This window comes from Colobus angolensis, unplaced genomic scaffold (genome assembly GCF_000951035.1).
Source record: "Colobus angolensis palliatus isolate OR3802 unplaced genomic scaffold, Cang.pa_1.0 Scaffold189, whole genome shotgun sequence".
NCBI classification, from domain to species: Eukaryota; Metazoa; Chordata; class Mammalia; order Primates; family Cercopithecidae; genus Colobus; species Colobus angolensis.
Window position 1 is genome coordinate 961483 of NW_012115032.1, and position 15545 is coordinate 977027.

Sequence of the window (15545 nt, forward strand, 5' to 3'; positions counted from 1 at the left end):
AAAAAAAAAAAAAAAAAAGAAAAATAGAGAATGATATCTGCATGATGTAGGGAGAAGGGCCAGTTCTGGTTCTCTTAGATTAGAAGGTTAGAGAAGTCTTCACTAAGGAGATGACGTTTGAATAGAGCCCTGAATAGTGAGAAAGAACAGGCTATATAAAGATCTAGGGGAAAGCATTCAAAGCAGGGGAATCAGCAAATGTAAACATTTGCAAGTGTAAAAATTAGGTTTGTGGTTTTGAGGAACAATAAGAGGCAAGCAGGACCAAAACAGAGTGGTAAAGAGGAGAGGATAGTAGGAGTAAAATATACCAAAAGATTAGTTTGGGAGAATTAGGTTGGGGCCATACGTTATAAGATCTTTGAAGACATTTGAGTTTTTAGGCCTGTGAGTTTTAATCTGTTTTATATTTTTAAAGGATCACTATGGCTTGCTGTTTTGAGAGAAGACTATAATTGTAGTTTTCAAAGTGTTGTCCAGGGACACTAAGAATCCCTCAGACCCTTTCAGTGGTTCTGCACAGTCAAACTTTTTAATTTCATATTACTAAGATGTTATTTGCCTTTTTCATTCTGATTATCTTAGGAGGCAGAGTGGAGTTTTCCAGAGTCTATATTGATGTGTGGTGATATCCTTGCTCTGACAATGGAATGTGTATATTCTTGTGATTTAAATTTCTCTGTTTTAATTTCTAACACAGTAAATATTGATAGGTGTAACTCACATAAACAAAAGCTCTTTGGGTCCTCAATAATTTTTAAGAGTATGAAGGGGTCATGAAAGATAACCAAAAGAAATAGAACTGTTGGATTATAAGAGTAAAGTAGAGGCAGCTAGACTAGTTAGTAGTTACTGCAGTAGTTCAGCTGAGAGATGCTGGTATCTTAGACAGAAGACTTGGGAATAGAGATAGACAGAAGTCATTGAATTTGAGGTGTCTTTTGTTTAAGAAAAAGGGTGGGGTGGAGTGGGGGCCTAACAGAACTTGTAGATAGATGAATGAGTTGTGAAGGAAAGAGTGAGTGATCAAGAATGACTCATAGATTTTTAAATCTCCAGCATAATTTAGGTGCACAGTGACATTGGGAAGAGGTTTAGATGGGAAAAATCACAGTTCTTCACTTGTAATTGAATTCATTACTAACCTCATCTCTTTTGTTTTGGGGATTGTTTCACTGGAAAAAGGAAAAAGCTACTTGTTTCTTTGAGTTAGGCACTAAGTCAAAAATCATAATTTATGATGTAGGTGTGTTGAAAATTTTTGGATTGTGATATTTACATAGCATAGTTATGCTCTGTAGAGCATTTGTGCTGTGGTTTACAATTTAAGCATGTGATTAAGACAGAATAACCAGTGAACTTACAATAGGTCACAGAAATGTTACAAAATAACTATGCAAGTTATAAATTAAAATATTTGCTTACATAATTTATATATTCTTTAGCGTTAAACTTTAAAAAAAAGCTTCTAGGTTTCTGTCCAGTTTTATGTCTTGTAAAAAAAAATGCTATATGTACCCATTTTGATCAGTAAAGTCAATATATGATCAGGTGGGAGGTGGTCTTCTGTTATCCATATCACTACTTCATGTAATTGGGATTATAAATTATTTTAATATATTCTTATACCATAATATCAATATACTTAATTATGTTAGAAAAACATTATTTTATGCAAGATTGGGTGCATTACAGAATAAGGATCTCTCTTTATTAGCAGTAGCTCTGAAAATAGCTTTAAGCCTAAAAATAATTTATTTACAAATTCTCAGAATGGAGACAATGCATGTGTTAGAAAAATTGCTTTTAATAAAACATTTATGATTTAAGAACTTAATGTTTTGTATTTCATGGCTTTGATTTGTGATGTCAGTTTTTCAGCCTTTTTTTCTGTAGACTCTGCTCTCAGCTTTTAGCTCTATTCTATTTTCCATTAACTCTGCTACTTTTGGTAAATGAGCACTTCATTCCTCTTTCCTAAAATAACAAGTAAGAATTCAGTGCTGGACTATTAAGCCAAAGTATCTATTTCTTTTATGTTGTGCCTGAATTTTGTGACAAGCACAAAATTTTAAAATCACAGAATTTTTGTTATTTAAAAGTCGTAGAATTTTTAAAGATGATATGCTGATATTCTAATTTTGTTGTACTGGACATCCATTTACTAAAAGTACTGAAAATCTTTGATTCCTAAACCAGTCTACATCAGTTTATCCTGTTTATAATTTACTTTGTATTCTATAGGTTCTACAGGGTATACTTAATTATAAATGAAATTATCATGAAATGGGCTAGGATAGTAGAGTGTTTTTTTTTTTTCTTTATATAAATAAGCTTGAACTTGTTTTTGCCATTTTACAGTTTATCAGTGCAGATGTACATGGAATTTGGTCAAGGTTATTTTGTGATTTCGGTGATGAATTTGAAGTTTTAGATACAACAGGAGAAGAACCAAAAGAAATTTTCATCTCAAACATAACGCAAGTATGATTATATTAATGAACTTTTAAAATAAATTTTGTTAAAGTTGATGTGAATGCTATTTTCAAAAAGGCGGTGTCAGCAAAGTATTACAGTATGTAAAATTTGTTTTATAGTGTTTTAAGATAATGAGGGAATATGTAGCTAATTTCTTGACCTCATTATATTAAAACTAAATTAAATCTGGAATATTAGTTGTTAAAAATATTCTGGATTTCCTCTAACAAATAATATTTGGTAGGGCCAAGCACGGAGGCTCATGCCTATAATCCCAGCACTTTTGGAGGCTGACAAGGGTGGATCACTTTAGCTCAGGAGTTTGAGACCAACCTGGGCAACAGGGTGAAACTCCGTGTCTACCAAAAATACAAAAAATTAACCAGGCATGGTGGTGTGTGGTCCCAGGTACTCAGGAGGCTGAGATGGGGAGGATGACTTGAACCTGGGAGGTGGAAGTTGCAGTGAGCCAAGATCACACTACTGCACTGCAGCCTGGGTGACAGAGTGAGACCACATCTCAAAAATAAAGAAAGAAAGAAAGAAAAAAAATAATAATACTTGATAGAGCAACATTTGCTTGTCATAACTTTTAATTTTAATTTTATTCTATGTTACCTCCTATGGGCCATGAATTGTGATTCAGTGTTTACTGAATTGTTTATTGTGTTAGATAGTGGATGCACTAAGTATGTTGTAAGTCACCTAGCCTAATACTCTAAAAAGGCACACTTAAATGATATTAGAGAAAAGCATTTCTAATTTATTATATTTCTAAAGCATTATTTAGAAGGTGTAGAAAGTTTTGATTAACCTTCAAATTCAAAAATCTGAATTTTCTAACCACACTCTTGATCATGCACAAGCTCAATTTTTTATTCCATAAAAGAACTGGAGAAATCATTGTGATCCCCTTTTACTATTCTTTTACCCAAATAATTTACTTTATTTGTATTCTTTGTAATCAACTTACGTTGAAGTCCAAAAGAAGACAAAATAAGGGAATGATAATATACTTTAACATACTAGTATTTGTAATTCGTATTCCTTGTTTTTATACTTTATTTTTAAACCCACTGTAATCTCATAGTGATAGAGACCCAATACTGTCTCTCTCATGCCTTTTTAAGAAAAGTTTGTCGACAAGTCATTCTGTATATCTTTCTGCTTACAGAGTGATTTATTATTCTACTTGAGTTACTCTTTCAGGTATATTACTACTTAACCTTTTACTTTCTCTAGTTGATTTTAGTTTGTCCCTGAGAAAACACAGAGAATAAATTCCAAAATGTGGTGTGGATTCTTACTGCATTGGTGTTATCTTTTATTGAATACTATAGGAAATATAGCTGATAAGCTACACAATATTTCTTTAAAGCGTTGAGCAAGCTGTAAACTAACAGATTCCCATCTTTAAAATTTCTATCCTCCTTCTTTACTATTCTTTGATCTTCAGTGTCAGGCTTTTATCATTTATGCCCATGGTTTTTTCTCACATTTAAAACTATTAGATAACTTGGAATGTTTTTTACAAGTTACAAGAGTTTTTGAATCTATTAAATATTTGATCCTTTCTATGGAATCTTTGAACATCTCCTACCAAACATAGAAATTATATTTTCAGCATTCATTTAAAAAATAGTAATAATTTGATCATTATTTTGTGATAGCTTTTTAAAGGCTTGCTTTTACTAACAGAAGAATAGCGTAGAATTTTGGTTTTGAGAATTTTATGATAACTTTGCCATTTTTGCTTAAGATTTCAATTTGTACACCAAGAATATGTGAACTTCTTTTTTAATAGATCACTCTTATTTTTAGGCAAATCCTGGCATTGTTACTTGCCTTGAAAATCATCCTCACAAACTGGAGACAGGACAATTCCTAACATTTCGAGAAATTAATGGAATGACAGGTTTAAATGGATCTATACAACAAATAACGGGTAAGTCAATGTGTTTTCTTAATTCATTTATACTTACTCAGCAAATTTATAGTTCAGACACTTTACTTAGTATTGGGAACAGAACGTCAACTCAGAGAGACATGATCTAAAGCCCTTGGCCTCAAAATATTCTTTGTTGTTAAACGCTGATGATATTAAGAGAATATACCCATTTTGGGGACACCAAACTTAGCAAGGAAACCTACCCAGTTTTGGGACAGCAGCAGTGGGACAGGGTGTCTTGATTAAAATGTGAAGGTTGCATTGGCTTAGGAAGGTATTGAAAAAAGATTATTTATGCAGAGACGAACAGAAAAGGCTCAGATGCAAAACAGAACTAAAGGAACTACAAGAAATTAATACAGTAGGGCTAGCAGGGAGAATTGAACTCACAAGTCTTAAGATATTTAGGAAGAAACTTGATCACATACTATAGGTGAGTGAAGATTTCTACGTGGTCAGTCAACATATTCACTTAAGGAATGCAAGAAAGGGAGTAGGTTTTGTAGATAAAGAGAATAGTTTAGCTTTGTAAAATGAGGTAGCAATGAAGTATTTAAAGGAAGATGTCTAGATGTTGGTTGGGATATATATTCTTGTTCAGTGGCTTGAATAAAAGGGGTGAATGTCATGTCTGCAGGCAAGTTTGTAGGTTTGTTGGCAAGCAGTTGAAGGAGTCTGTTTTTTCATTGGACTAATGTGAAGTCATTGCCAAAAGGCAATGAAAAGTGCCAAAACCAGAAGGAAACTAGACATTCTTGAAAATGGAAAGATGTCAGGCAGCATATAGGGCCCATTTGAAGTTTAATATAATGAATTTATAGCAGAGTTAATCTGCGTAGTTTGTGTTTTTCCTTCAGCCACGTTGAAAAGAGTCAAAGACAGTACTGGACAACCCATAACTATATGGCATGCTTACACCTATTTAGGGAAAATTGATGCAGTTTTATCTTTGGGGCATTTGAAAATATAACTATGTATTTAATTTATAGACAGTAAATGGAATTACTTTTTTTTAATGACGGCAAAATATATCCTCAAAAGAGGGAAAAATCAATTCTTATTACAAACTGTTTATAGATAAACAACTTTGAATCTCTATTTAAGTATTTTTGATAACAAAACTATTTGATTTTTTTTGCCAGCTACATCTAATTATTTTAAATACAGGTTCAGATCATAGATATTAAAGAATATGTCTGTTTTTATTAAAATTAATCATTTAGGATTATTATTTGTAATTTTAGCATGCATGTTGTATAACAAAACTGTTTGATTTTGTTTCCTGATTACATCTAATTATTTTAAATACAGATTCAGATCATACATATTAATGTCTATTTTTATTAAAATTATTTAGGTTTATTATTTGTAATTTTAGCATGCATGTTGTATAACAAAACTGTTTGATTTTGTTTCCTGATTACGTCTAAGTATTTTAAATTCAGGTTCAGATCATATATATTAAAGAATGTCTATTTTTATTAAAATTAATCATTTAGGATTATTATTTGTAATTTTGGGGTCCATGTTATGGTGAATTGTGGTGAAGGTTCAGATTATGAGGCTGCTTATATAAAGAGGAGCCACTGCATGTCAAGAAGCAAAGAGAAAGAAAACTCACATTTTGTGCCAACAATTCTTTGGAGGGAGAGATGAATAAGTTTAGAGTGGCTGTTCGGAAGCTTTTTTTTCCCTTAACATTTATAAATTGCTACTTACTGATCTAAAGTACTATTCTGCTAGCATGAAAAGGTGTTTGGTTTTTTTGTCTGTTGTTTGTGTTTTTTTTTTTTTTTTTTGAGATAGCATCTTGCTCTGTTGCTCAGGCTGAAGTGCAGTGACATGATCGTGTCTCGCTGCAGCCTCAGCCTCCTGGGCCCAAATGATCCTCCCACCTCAGCCTCCCAAGTAGCTGGGAACCACAGGCGTGTGCCACCACACCTGGCTAACTTTTTTTATTTTTGTAGAGACAAGATGTCTCTATGTTGCTTAGACTGGTCTCAAACCCCAGGGCTCAAGTCAACCTGTCCCCTTGGCTGCCCAAAGTGTTGTAATTACAGGCATGAAGATCAAAAAAACTTCATGACCAGCCAAAAAACACTGTTAAATAGCTAAAATAATACAAACTTATTCTAGATATTTATGTATGTGTATATGTTTAAATAGGGTTAAAAATGAATCCTACTTCAGACTTCCTTTCCTCTCCAGAGGTAACAGCAGCTAAGTTTGGTGTTCACTCTGCTGACCATTCTGTCTACTTTATACATTTATTATATATACGCATATATAGTGTATATTACATATTATATAGTATAGATGCCTGTATTATATAATATATTAAGTAAAGGGGAGGCCTTACTTGGTTTTTTTAACTTAATTTTTTGAATAAGCAAATGGTTCAGAAATGAGAAACGGTAAATGTTTACAATGAAAAGTGTTCTGCCCAAACTTGATTTCACCCTCACAGTTCTCATCCACTACCACAGGTAACTGTTAGTCTTAGTTTATTGTGTATTTGTTTGTTTGTTTTTAACACAGAAGGAAACGCATTATACATAGTGCTGTCCTTTATCTTTTTATTAAATAAAATATATTTGTGATCTTTTCTCATTATTAATTGGAGAACCTCCTTTTTTTTTTTCCTTTAAATTTTCTTTTACAGCTACCTAAATGAAAATGTTATTGGACCATGTTTTTTCTTTTTAAGAAATGAGGGTCTCACTTTGTTATCCAGGCTAGAGTACAGTGGCTATTCACAGGTACAGTTTAGCACACTACAGTCTCCTGGGTTCAAGTGATCCTGCTGCCTTGGCCTCCTGATTAGATGGGACTACAGGCACATGCCACCATGCTCAGACAGAGCATAATATTTTCCTGGTTTGCCATTTATCTTTTGATGTTGCTTATGATGGGTTTTTGTCATGAGATTTTCTTTTTTATGTTTTCATAATCAAATTTTAATTATTTTCTTTTATGGTTTTTATTTAGAGTGTTACTTAGAAAAGCCTTCCTTACTACATGGTTTTAAAGGAATTTTTCTCTCATGCTTTTGTCTAAGAAATTGTTAGCGTCTTTTTTGACACTTAAAACTTTTGTCCATTTGCAATAGGTGTTTTCCCAGATGTCTTTTTTCTCTATCAGATTTATTGAATAATCAATCTTATCTTTTCCTTACTGATTGAGGTGCCACCTTGATTTTGTCCTTTGTGTATTTGAGACTGTTTCTGAATTCTCTAATCTTTTCCAGTTGTCTGTTTATTAACCAGTACCATATTATATTATTATGATAGGTAATTATTATGTTATTGAGGCTTTATGATATATTTTAATATCTAATAATGAGTAGCCCTCATTACTCTTTTTCTATAAGTTTCCTTCGTTATTTTTAAGTCCTGGAGTTTCACATTGGAAAAAACACTCTGTCTAGGTCCCCACACTTCTCCCAGCTCTTCATTAAAAAACAAACAAATGAACAAAAAAAACACTATGCTGGAATTTTTTAATTTTGTAAATTGGGAATAATTAAAATTTTATGACAATAAGAGTTGAAATTTAAATATCTGTTTCCCTGTATAACTTTTCAATTTTTTTTCTTCTAGTGATATCGCCATTTTCTTTTAGTATTGGTGACACTACAGAACTGGAACCATATTTACATGGAGGCATAGCTGTCCAAGTTAAGACTCCTAAAACAGTTTTCTTTGTAAGTATTTTTTTTTTCTGCTTAAAAAATATTTCTTTACAGAAAAAGAAAGGCAGAAGAGACAATGAAGTAACTACTCAGTTAACCAAACAGATTAAATGTGAAACAGAATTTTTTTTTTTCGTTTATACCTGCTTTGAGGGAAATGGAATTAATCTAATGAAATAAATGAATAAAATGGATATTAAAAAAAAATTTACACATCTTTTATAGCCAGAATACCATATACATATAGTTGAGCTAAATGGGTATACCCGAAAGGAACTATACCTTTGTGAATTATCAAAGAGTTTATCATACTTATTACAACTTACTTTCTGAGACAAGAAATAAAACTAATGTATTTTCACGATTTAGCAAGAGTTGTTTTACTTTATTATTATTTAATTTTCTAAAATGAAGATATTCAAATTATACTTGTTAATCCTGGTTTTTAAAATTTAATTTAATTTTATAAATTTCAGAACACAGTATGTTTGTTGGAAATGTAAAATAATTTCTAAAAACAACTGGCATTGAAAGGAAAATGTAAATAGCTGAATATAGAGAATGTAGTGTCAGGAAACTAAGGGATCTTGTGCTACTAAAATCCTTGGGCTCCTTCTCAGGATAAGCTAACACATCTCTGTTTTTTCTTACAAGTTCTCAAGGTTTTAATGTAATTGCCTTTTCTTTTCCAGAACTATTAACAACTCCAGTCGTTTACAAGACTTTGTTCAACCCAAAGTTAGAATAAAAAATAAATAAATAATATATCTAGTCACATGTGCTCCTGCATATCTCCTTGTGCTTTGTCTCCAAGTTTTAATTGGATATGTCTCAATTTTAGATTGGTTGGATGTTTTGGGGTTTTTTTTGTTTGTTTGTTTTGCCTTTGTGTTCTTCATACAGAATTTAATAAGTCTTGATAACCTGGTATTAGAAAAATATGGTAGCTTTTAGATTAAAATAATAAATTTTTTTAGGTATGCAAATGTTTTTACTAATTGTTCCCAAATTTACTGTGTGGAGCAGGTTGTTTTATTGCATTTAACTTTTTTTTTTAAGTATGGTCATAAGAGTGGTAGCTAGTTTCTATTTCAGTTAAAACATATCAGCCCAACCCTACTTATTTCAGACCCTTGGGAGAATTCCCTAGTTTTTAGTGCACTGATATATAACAGTATATTTTGTCCAATAATCACTCACTTACTCTGAAGTAATGATTTTTTTTTTCCATATCAGGAACCACTGGAGAGGCAGATAAAACATCCAAAGTGCCTTATTGTGGATTTTAGCAAACCTGAGGTAAATAAACACAGGTTTGAGAGAGGCGGCAGAATCAGAGATGAGAATTAGCGAGTGATTATAAAGTTAAAATGGAATAACCATGTAGATATCTTACTGTTGGGCCTTATAATGTGAGTATAATAAAGGTTATACTCACATATTGAAAGTTGACTTCCGAGGATTAAAAATGGGAATTTGTATCGTAGAAAAAATGTTAAAGTAAAAGGAAAAAGTTTCACTTTTATAATGATTTGCCAACTTTGATAATTAAAAGACGATTTCAATAACTTGTACAAATGATCTTATTAAAAGATTTTCTGAATCGTACCATTTTTATATAATGCATATTTCTTACCAAAAAAGCCTTGAGTATGTATTCTATTTTTTTTTTAATGGATGTAATTTTATAGCAGGAAATGTGATAAGGAAGGAACTAAAAGTTTCCAAATTTGTAAATTTTAATAAGGAAAGGGGATTAAATCATTTACCTTCATGGCCTTGAGGTTAAGTCATTTAACTTCTAACCTTCAGGTTTCTTATTTGTTAAATAGAGTTAATAATAGTATTAAGCTAATGTGTTTATTGTGATGGTTAAATAGTGTTTTAAAAGCATTTAGCCCAGTGCCTGGGACATACAAGCACTCAGTAAATGTTGGCCAATTTTTAATGTTCTTAATAGGCACCTTTAGAGATTCACTCAGCTATGCTTGCCTTGGACCAGTTTCAGGAGAAATACAGTCGCAAGCCAAGTGTTGGGTAATGTTTTAAGTTTAAAAATAAGTATTTTCCTTTTTATAAAAGTAGTAGTTCAGAAATTATAATTTAAAAAGTAACTATGCCCTTTGTAATTACAATACCAATAGATATGCCAAGCTGTGTAAAGATTTATTATGACCTTCTAGTCCTTTTCCTGGTGGGAGTGGAGAAATTGGTTTTAAAAGTGGAATCATACCAAATGTGAATTTTCCCACTTTGAAGCCTTTAAAAATTAAAGCTTTTTAAAACAAAAAAAAAATTCTGAGAATTACTGAATTATTGATCCATAGTAATTTTTTTTTTAACTTTATACCCTGTTAAGTCAGAGTACTGTTGCAGAAGGTTTTTACTTTTTATATTTTGGATTAAATCTTGGGGTTGGGTGTGGTGGCCCACGCCTATGATCCCAGGACTTTGGGAGGCTGAGGCGGGTGGATCACTTGAGGCCAGGAGTTCGAGAACAGCCTGGCCAACATGGCGAAACCCTGTCTCTGCTAAAAATACAGAAATTACCAGGCATGGTGGTGCATGCCATTAATCCCAGCTCCTTGGGAGGCTGAGGCACGAGAATCGCTTGAACCAGGAGGCAGAGGGTGCAGTGAGCCAAGATTGCACCAATGCACTCCAGCCTGGGTGACAGAGTGAGAGACTGTCTCAAAAAAAAAGACTAAGCTTATTTATATACTGATATAAGTGTGAAGTAATGTATTTATAAGCCAATCATCTTTAAATCAGCAAAACATTTTGTGCTACCTGTTGGCAAAATCCCACATTCTTTTATATATTTCCCAAATTTTAATTTTGAGTATGTCCTACTGTTTATGGCAGTTGAGAAAACTAAAGTTAGGGTTTTCTGTTTTGAGTTGTAGATGCCAACAAGATTCAGAAGAACTGTTGAAACTAGCAACATCTGTAGGTGAAACCTTGGAAGAGAAGGTGACTGTTGAAATTTATGGCTGTCCGAATATCTGTTTGTTAATACATAAGTGTTCTATATATTAGTATTCTCTTATCCTTCACATCCAGCTTTGCTACTCTGTGGCATTAGACAACTTTATTTCACTTTGTTCTGTTTTAATTTATAAATCTATAAAATAGAGTTAACCTACCTTCATAGGGTTATTGTGAACATTAAATGATTTAATTTTGTAAAGTACTTAGAAATGTCATGTGACATATAGTAATTACTATTTGCTGCTGCTATTTTTTACTATTATTCTTTATTATTCTGTTATGATTTACTTGATTTGTTAACCCACTTAAACTTGTATATGTTAGCTTTCTTCTAAGTCACCTGTTTTATGCATTATACATTCACATCTCTTCATCACATTTTGCACATCAGATTTAGATTTAAACATGTCACCTAGAAAATGATTTTTTTGTGTGTGTTATGATGCCAGTGCCTGCTTGTCAGCAGTTTTATTTAAGCAGCTATAAACATGGTGGTGTTTGTGCAATTATTTGAAGATTCTATTATTTTTGTTCTTATTTTATAAAAATGAGAGGGAAATGTATTAGTCCATTCTCATACTGCTATGAAGAAATCCTGAGATGTGTTATTTATAAAGGAAAGAAGTTTAATTGACTCACAGTTCCTCATGGCTGGGGAGGCCTCAGGAAACTTACAATCATGGCAGGAGACAAAGGAGAAGCAGGCACCTCTTCACAGGGTGGCAGGACAGAGTGAGTACAAGCAGGGGAACTGCCAGGTTCTTATAAAACCATCAGCTCTCATGAGACTCATTCACTGTCACTCACTGATTACCTCCACGTGGTCCTGCCCTTGACGTGTGGGGATTATGGGGATAACAATTCAAGATGAGATTTTGGATGGAGACACAGCCAACATGTGTCATTTCATCCCTGGTCCCTCCTGCATCTCATGTACTCACATTTCAAAACACAATCACGCCTTTCCAACAGTCCCCAAAAGTGTTAGCCCATTCCAGCATTAATCCAGAAGTCCAAGTCCAAAGTCCTATCTGAGCAATTCAAGTCCCTTCCACTTATGAACCTGTAAAATCAGAAGCAAGTTAGTTACTTCCTACATGCAGTGAGGTACAGACATTAGATAAATGCTCCCATTCCAAATGGGAGAAATTGGGCAAAACAAAGGGGCTACAGGCCCCACGCACTGTAAAATCCAGTAGGGCAGTCATTAATCCTTAAGGTTCCAAAATGATCTTTGACTCTGTGTCTCACATCCAGGTCACACTGATGCAAGAGGTAGGTTCCCATGGTCTTGAGCATCCTCACCCTGTGGCTATACAAGGTACAGCCCCCACTTCCAACTGCTTTCATGAGTTGGCATTGAGTGTTGCAGCTTTTCCAGATTCAAGGTCCAAGCTTTCATTGGATCTATCATTCCGGGATCTGGAGGACCGTGGCACTCTTCTCACAGCCCTACTAGGCAGTGCCAATGGGGACTCTCTGTGGGGCCTCCAACCCCACATTTTCCTTCTGCACTGCCTTAGCAAGAGGTTCTCCATGAGGGCTCCACCCCCGTAGTAAACTGCTGCCTGGACATCCAGGTGTTTTCATAACATCCTCTGAAATCTAGGCAGAGGTTCCCAAACCTCGATTCTTGACTTTTGTGCACCCGCAGGCCCAACGCCATGTGTAAGCCACCAAGGCTTAGGGCTTGTAACCTTTGAAGCAACAGCCTGAGCTGTACATTGGCCCCTTTTAGCTATGAATGGGACACAGGGCACCATGTCCTGAGACTGCACAAAGCAGCAGGGCCCTGGGCCCACCCCATAAAACCATTTTTTTCCTATTAGGCCTCCAGACCTGTGATGGGAGCAGCTGTCTTGAAGACCTCTGACATGCCTAGAGACATTTTCCCATTGTCGTGGCAATTAACATTTGCCTGCTTGTTATTTATGGAAATTTCTGCAGCTGACTTGAATTTCTCCTCAGAAAATGGATTTTTCTTTTCTTTTGTATCATCAGGCTGCATTTTTCCCAAACTTCAATGCTCTGCTTCTCTTTTAAACATAAGTTCCAATTCCAAACCATCTTTTTGTGAATGCATAAAACTTAATGCTTTTAAGAGCACCTCAGTCACACCTTGAATGCTTTACTACTTAGACATTTCTCTGCCAGATACCCTAAATCATCTCTCTCAAGTTCAACGTTCTACAGATCTCTAGGGCAGGGGCAAAATTCCACCAGTCTCTTTACTAAAGCATAATAAGAGTCACCTTTATTCTAGTTCCCAACAGGATCCTTGTCTCCATCTGAGACCACCTCAGCCTTGACTTCATTGTCCATATCACTATCAGTATTTTGGTCAAAACTGATAAGTTCCAGACTTTCCCACATCTTCCTGTCGTCTACTGAGCCCTCCAAACTATTTCAACCTCTGCCTTTTCCAGTTCCAAAGTCACTTCCACACTTTTGGGTATCTTTTTCGCAGCACCCCACTCTCTGCCGTACCAATTTACTATATTAGTCTGTTCTCACACTGCTATAAGGAAATACCCAAAACTGGGTAATTTATATAGGAAAGAGGTAATCGACTCACAGTTCCACATGACTGGGGAAGCCTCAGGAAACTTTACCATCATGGCAGAAGGCACAGGAGAAGCAGGTAGCTTCTTCACAGGATGGGAGGACAGAGTGAGTGCAAGCAGAGGAACTGCCAGACGCTTATAAAACTGTCAGATCTCGTGAAACTCACTATCATCAGAATAGCATGGGAGAACCACCCCCACCGTCCAGTAACCTCTGCCTGGTCCCACGTTGACATGTGGTGATTATGGGGATTACAATTCAAGATGAGATTTTGGGTGGGGGCACAGGCAAACCATCTCAGGAAGTGACAATCCTAACATCAGTGGTAAAAGCTTTAACATCATATGTTCTATAATTACACAAAGAAAGAAATAATAAATGTACTGAAAACAGTGACTGACTAGCCATAGTGAAAGACCTTATAGTGCTTTGAGAAAATAAAATGTATGAAAAGCTAGAAATAGATTGTAGAAGTCTGTGATTAAACAGAAGGATGTGATTAGGAATTTATCAAGTTTATTGATGTAAAATTTACATAAAGTAAATTTTTCACTCTTTTTAGGTGTGTAGTTATAAAAAATTTTGTACACTATCAATTCAGATGTATGCAATTAAGTCAAAGTGTACAGTAATGGGTCTACCACCACAATGAAAATATAAAACATTCCGTAATGCAAAAAAGTTCCCTCATGCCTCTTTATAATTACCTCCCCAGCCCATAACCAAACCTTAGGATCCACTATAGATTTTTTCTTTTCCAGAATGTCATATAAATGGAGTCATATAGTATGTGTAGCCTTTTGAATCTGGTTTCTATCACTAATTATAATTAACTTGAGTTTTATCCATTTTGTTGCATGTTCATTTCATTTTTGTTTTTTCTTTTAAGTTTAGGGGTACATGTGCAAGTTTGTTATATAGGTAAATTTGCATCATGGGGGTTTGTCATACATATTATTTCATCACCCAGGTATTAAGCCTAGTACTTGTTAGTTATTTTCCCTGCTCTTCCCACCCTCCAGTAGGCCCCAGTGTGTGTTGTTCCCCTCTGTGTATCCATGTGTTCTCATCATTTAGCTCCCACTTGTAAGTGAGAACACGTGGTATTTGTTTTTTTTGTTTCATTGTGTACTACAGTTTGCTTTTACATCACTTGATGGAAAATATGGGCTGTTTCCAGTCTGAGCAATTATGAATACAGTTATTACAACTACTTGCCTATAGATTTTGATGTGGACATATGTCTTTGCTTCTCTTATATAACTACCCTAAAGTGTGTTAGAGAGTCTTATGATAGGTGTATGTTTATTTTATTTATTTTCTTTTATACTTTAAGTTCTAGGGTAAATGTGCACAACGTGCAGGTTTCTTACATAGGTATACATGTGCCATGTTGGTTTGCTGCACCTATCAACTTGTCGTTTACATTAGGTATTTCTCTTAATGCTTTCCCTCCCCCAGCCGCCGTCCCCTGTTATGTTCCCTGCCCTGTGTCCATGTGTTCTGATTATTCAGTTCCCACCTATGCGTGAGAACATGCAGCGTTTGTTTTTCTGTTCTTGTGATAGTTTGCTGAGAATGATGGTTTCCAGCTGCATCCATGTCCCTACAAAAGATACGAACTCATCCTTTTTATGGCTGCATAGTATTCCATGGTGTATATGTGCCATATTTTCTTAATCCAGTCTGTCACTGATGGAGATTTGGGTTGATTCCAAGTCTTTGCTATTGCAAATAGTGCTGCAATAAACATATGTGTGCATGTGTCTTTATGGTAGCATGATTTATAATCCTTTGGGTATATACCCAGTAATGGGATGGCTGGGTCATATGGTATTTCTATTTCTACATCCTTGAGGAATTGCCATACTG

At 34.5% G+C, this 15545-nt stretch overlaps 1 protein-coding gene across 1 annotated transcript in view; it reads left to right on the plus strand.

The window, feature by feature from the left end:
• Positions 1–15545, plus strand: part of UBA6 (ubiquitin-like modifier activating enzyme 6) — an 80914-nt gene that overhangs the window by 27147 nt on the left and 38222 nt on the right. The window contains exons 8-13 of the mRNA XM_011940287.1: positions 2362–2484; positions 4300–4423; positions 8026–8129; positions 9354–9416; positions 10078–10154; positions 11024–11090. Coding sequence (XP_011795677.1) covers positions 2362–2484; positions 4300–4423; positions 8026–8129; positions 9354–9416; positions 10078–10154; positions 11024–11090 — 558 coding nt within the window. The remainder of the gene's footprint in view (positions 1–2361; positions 2485–4299; positions 4424–8025; positions 8130–9353; positions 9417–10077; positions 10155–11023; positions 11091–15545) is intronic.